Source organism: Protomyctophum parallelum (assembly GCF_964188405.1).
Source record: "Protomyctophum parallelum genome assembly, chromosome: 23".
Lineage (NCBI taxonomy): Eukaryota > Metazoa > Chordata > Actinopteri > Myctophiformes > Myctophidae > Protomyctophum > Protomyctophum parallelum.
In genome coordinates, this window is record NC_139715.1 from 24705935 (window position 1) to 24711934 (window position 6000).

A 6000-nucleotide genomic window follows, 5' to 3' on the forward strand; every position below is an offset into this window, starting at 1 on the left:
CTGGCAGTGGCAGTGTTCTGGCAGTGTTTTTCCATACCTCTGTACGCACTCTGACTACACGGACCGATTCAGAGCAAATCACAGGGGCCAGTTAGCTAGCTAGCTACCGCTGTGAACAAGGAATATCTGTTAAGTTTTACTTAACTACAACAATTAGCCCTAACTCCACGTACTGTATGAACCAGACAAGAGAGCGAGGGAAAGACAGATAACAGAAATGGAATAGACAGCCATAAGTCACGTCTCACCAAATAGCTGATGGATGGGGAGAGAAAGAGAATGAGGGAGAAATGTATATATGCAACAACAAGTCTTTAGTATTGTATTCCTGTCTGTGGCAGGTGGTGGTGGTGGTGGGGAATAATAACAATAACAATTCATTGTTTTCCGTCTGTCTGCAAAGCCTGTATAAGCTGGCTGCATAACTAAACAAACCAAACCTAGGCCAGACCTATCTGTCACTGTCAGACAGGCAACAACACATCCACCTGTGTGTGTGTGTGTGTGTGTGTGTGTGTGTGTGTGTGTGTGTGTGTGTGTGTGTGTGTGTGTGTGTGTGTGTGTGTGTGTGTGTGTGTGTGTGTGTGTGTTGACAACAAAAAACACAAGACAAGCAACCAACACACTCAATAAGAAAGTGTATTCGTCCCCAAGGGGCTGAATCAATCAATCACTCACTCAAATCAATCCACAAACGGTGGACACACAGTACACACGCACGCACCGCGCGCACACACACACACACGGGTTGAATGGACAACAGGGGGCTTTAATAGTTAGCTTAGTAAACAACAAGCAACACTTACCAGCCACGGGGGTCACGAGAAGAACCATCAGGCAGAGCCACACTTTGGCATTAAATGTCAGCATCGTGATTCCTCGGCCCACGGCCATTTGAATGGCACTGTTGTTGTTGTTGTACAACATCATGGACTTTATTTAGTATGGAGCTCCTTCTCCTCCTCCTCCAACAACACAGTCAACAACAGCACATCATCCGAGTAAAGAAAAACAGTTGAGTCCAGACCCAGGAGGAGGTGGAATAATAAGAATAAGTGAAGGACTGGCCCGTCGTTCGTTGGGTGGGATTTTCGTGATCGGAAAAGCAATGAATAAATATATATATATATATGTATATTTTTGTTTTGTTCTGTTCTAATCCAACAGTGTGTTGTTTTGTTGTGGAGCCACTGAGCCCCAGACAGAGCTTGTTGTTCACCGTGCAGCAGCAGCTCCTATTAGCTCGCCTGGCTGAGCCTCAGCAGCAGCCAGACAGCAGCCCAAAGTCTCCAGCAGCCCATAATAATAGCAGTAGCCGCTAGCAGCTAACATGCTAGCGTTAGCTTAGTTAGCCTAGCCTCCCCCCCAGTTCCCAGACCAGTCTGTCTGTCTGGCGGAGCACAGACACTATAAACTTGGGAAGAGAAGGTCAATTTTCCTCAAGGAATACAAAAAAACACACACATAACGGGCAGTCCATCCGTGGTGTACACCCCCCCCCCACAAAAAAAACCGCAGACGGTGACGGACCCCCTTAAATTCCTTCTTCTTCTGAAAGAAAAGCTCCGCCGTGATATGAACTGAACGACGCCCAGGGGGAGGAGGAGGTGGTGGTGGGGTGTTAAATAATAACGGGATAATAAATATAAGAACTCGAGCGATGATGATAACAATAACAACCCGTTATAAAGAAAAGAAGGAAGATAAAAAAAACCATCTACAGCTACATGTTATGATGAATGTTAGCCGCGTTAGCACGGGAGCTAACCGTCCGCTAGTAGTGAGTGTGATGATCGAGTCCAATCCAAGTGGAGTGAGTCGCTCTCCCGTTTCATCCTCCTCCCTCTCACGCTCCTACTCCGACGTAGAAAATTCTACGCGGAAAAAGAAAAAACATGTATATTGGCGTCGTGAGGTTCTTGTAAATAATAATAATAATAATAATAATACAAAAATTTAATAAAAAATAACTGTACTTTTTTTGTTTGTTTTTTGTCTAAAAAATAATAGTAGAAGTCTGTCAAGAGGAGGATGTCTCCTCTCTTTAATGGTTCCTTTTCCCCTTCCTTCCGCTGTTCTTCCTTCCCTGGGGCAGCGTCTGGATTCGGCGTTGACCGTGGTGTGTGTTCTTTCTGTTCTGTTCTGTAACTGTTTGGGAGGGAGGACTGACTGACTCCTCTGGGACGGGACAGGCTGGAGTGGGACGTCCAGGACAGACAGACGCACAGACGGGACGGGACGGGGGAGGGAACGCCTCATTTCATTTGCAGCCTCGTCTCTCTGTCTGAAACCTAAACATACAGGCTAGACTAGTAGGAATCAGTTCCACTTCGAACTTTAACACATCCATCCGCTCTACAGCGGATACGGAAACAGCTAATAGATAGATAGATAGATAGATAGATAGATAGATAGATAGATAGATAGATAGATAGATAGATAGATAGATAGATAGATAGATAGATAGATAGATAGATAGATAGATAGATAGATAGATAGATAGATAGATAGATAGAGACAGACAGACAGACAGACAGGAGGAATCAGTCGCTGAGAGGCGGCACAGCTGCAGTTAAGGTTACAACATGATATAAGTAAGGAGAAGGATAAAAAAATACTGTACTGTAGTATACAGAAGAAACAAGGCAGAAGGAAAGGCGTGGTGCGTCAAGAAACAACAATCTAACTATATAAATACAAGTGTCTGTGTGTACGTGTGTACGTCTGTAATCCATGTGACTCGAGAACCGTTTGCCTCACCTACTTCAAATTCGACACACCCGCTCCACACCCCCACAGGGAGTGCAGTTCCCGGTGTCGAGTCGGTCGGACCCACGTTTGTCCAGAACCGCCACCAAAAGGCCTCTGCCCGGGCCACACCTGACATCACAAGGCCTAAATACGGGTTTGTCCCATCGACTTCTGACATCATTCTGACATCTGCATAGACTCCATATTTGGGCATGCCAGACAAAGAACTCCATATATGGGCATAAAAGGGGATACCGCTGACATCACGATATAAGTGCAGTGCCCAGCGTCACACACCTGAGACACCTCACACCCACCTTTTTCCAGAACCGCCACAAAAGTCCTCTGCCCGGGCTCTGGGTAGGGCCCCTCCCTGCATGGGCACTGCCTGGCTTGAGACGTGAAAAAAGGTAACAAGACAACTCACCCTTTTTCCATCTCCAAGTGAGTTGTCCGGACATCTCACCCCGAAAGTCCGGACAACTCACTTGTCTCAGGGTGAGAGTTGAGTGCTTGGCTGTTTGCGCAAAGAGTGTCTGGGCTCTTTTTTTATAGTAGCCTTGCCGAGCCATGAGGCCCATAGGGCAGGAGCCTATCTCCTGTTTCTGTAGCATGAGGCAGCTTGATGTACAAGACACTAGTATGTCACAGGGACTTACCCCCCAATCCAACCCTTGATGCTGAGTGTCAAGCAGGGAGGCACTGGGTCCCATTTTTTAGAGTCTTTGGTATGACCCGACTGGGATTGAACCCCAGCATCCCAGTCCCAGGGCGGACACTCAAACACAAGGCCACTGATCTGGTCTTTTTTTTAATAGTTGAAATGTTATTTGTTATTTATGTTGAGAATACTCCTCTGTTTTTATGACTTAAGTATTTAATACAATAAAGTGTTGCTATTATTGATTTTCTTTTAATTAATTTCATTTTACAACCTCAAGAGGCCAAAACACGGGAGGTGGGCTTACAGCGCCACCATGGGGCCGATTTAAAAATGTGGCAAATGGTACATGGTGCATTTATATCCAATGCGCTTTAACTAGATTGTGCATTACATTCACACATTCACACACACATGGCAGCAGAAACCATGCAAGGCACCAACCAGCACATCAGGAGCAATTGGGGGTTCAGTGCCTGCTCAAGAACACATTAACACTAACTCTGAGGGAGCCCAGGTTTGAACTGGCAACCTTGCGGTTACCATCGAGCCACCACCACCCCAGGTTTTATTTAACCTGGGTTGCGGGTTAAAATCAAATTTTCCAGATGGGGATCAGCTTAGTGTTTCTCAGTCACTTTCACAACCAGCCCGCATGCTCCATCAGGGTCCTAGCAGATCACCTTACACCTGTTAGACACAGGGTTATCAGTGTCATACTAGGTCAACAGGAGCACACACCCAAGGCCTAGGAGCTGGCAAGGTAACGGTAAGATTAGATGCGAATTCATCATCTCACCCATCCGACCTTAAAAGAGCAGCCCCACCCGGGTATATATATAGGTGTCTGTAGTCCTGACCCTGCCATTCATGGTGCAACCAAAAAATGAAATAAATAAAAACATTTTTTTGCATAGTTTCGACAAGCAAACCCCGGTTTCTACATAGAAAGGAACGTTGGTCCTGAACTTGCGAAGTTGTTGTTCATGTTTTTAAGTTTTAGTCTCTCTCTCTCTCTCTCTCTCTCTCTCTCTCTCTCTCTCTCTCTCTCTCTCTCTCTCTCTCTCTCTCTCTCTCTCTCTCTCTCTCTCTCTCTCTCTCTCTCTCTCTCTCTCTCTCTCTCTCTCTCTCTCTCTCTCTCTCTCTCTCTCTCTCTCTCTCACTCTCTCTCTCTCTCTCTCTCTCTCTCTCTCTCTCTGTATGTATCCACACTTTTCCTGGGCTGTGTGTGCTCCAGTTCCTGTCGATTTGATCCAATAAAAGCCAATGAAACTGGTCAGATGACCAATGATATCCAATGAAATCAACAGGAACTGGAGCACACAGCCCAGGAATAGGACACTTCGACACTAACTCTGATGAGGGAGCCCAGGTTCGAACTGGCAACCTTGCGGTTACCATCCAGCCATTCTACCCCTGAGCAACAGCCATTTTATTTTAACCAGTTTTGCGGGTTAAAATAAAATGTTGCGGATGGGGATCAGCTTAGTATTTCTCAGTCATTTTCCCTTGTCAGCTTCTATGGGTGTGTGTGTTCCTGTTAACTTAGTATGACACTGTTAACCCTGTGTCTGACAGGTGATCTGCTAGGACCCTGATGGAGCCCATGGACTGGTTGGTGACTGTTATGATGTTCATACTTCATCATCTCACCCATCCACTAATAATGAGAAGTCTCACCCGGGTATATATAGGTGTTAGTACTGCTCACCCTGGTTATCACGGTGCAACCCTTACCAAAAAATAAAAATAGTTTTTTGCATAGTTTCGACAACTAGCAAACACCGGATTCTACATAGAAAGAAATGTTGGTCCTGAACTTGGAAAGTTGTTACTTGCGCAAGCAGAGCGCCCGGCTCGTATGCACCGTCCCAGCCAATCCGCCACTTTTGCGTATGCACCGTCCCAGCAAATTGTGCCTGATTTGCTGGGACCAGATTACATGGTGTGTATATGTATAACTAGCTCTCAATGATGACCTAAGAAATATGTGGATTAAAGGACCCAATGCCAAAGTGTAATTGGTTTTCGATGGTGACGTAATGACGATATGTTTTAGTGTTGGGAGGATTAAAGGTAATGCTCCTGTGTATACATGTATGTAATCTGGCACCACTGCCGTATCAGGCACAGTTTGCTGGGACGGTGCATACGCATCAAAAGTGACGGGTTGGCTGGGACTGCATACGGCGCAAAGTAACCACAGTATGCCGCTAATCAACTTACAAATTACATATAGGCCTACATATATACATAGTATATATGTATATGTAATATGTAATATACATAGTATATATGTATAGCTCTCAATGATGACGTAATAAATATGTGGATTAAAGGACCCAATGCCAGAGTGTAATTGGTTTTCGATGGTGACGTAATGACGATATGTTTTAGTCTTGGGAGGCACTGATTGACATATACGTCACCATCCAAAGTCGTCACTTATGTATTCATTACAACATTATGTTTCTGAAGTGTATAAAAACAATTACCATTGTTTCATTCTGGCACCACTGCTGTATCAGTTACAAGTAGTCATTACTGAGATTTGACAGTTTGTAGCGGTCGAAAGTACTTGCGCGCTC

General features: G+C 45.1%; 1 protein-coding gene across 1 annotated transcript in view; it reads right to left on the minus strand.

The window, feature by feature from the left end:
- Positions 1–2169, minus strand: part of bmpr2b (bone morphogenetic protein receptor, type II b (serine/threonine kinase)) — a 61610-nt gene extending 59441 nt beyond the window's left edge. The window contains exons 1-2 of the mRNA XM_083759049.1: positions 1977–2169; positions 807–1874 (exon numbers count right to left, since the gene is read on the minus strand). Of these exons, the coding sequence (XP_083615175.1) occupies positions 807–930 (124 nt within the window). The 5' untranslated portion in view covers positions 931–1874; positions 1977–2169. The remainder of the gene's footprint in view (positions 1–806; positions 1875–1976) is intronic.
- Between the last annotated feature and the right edge of the window lie 3831 nt (positions 2170–6000).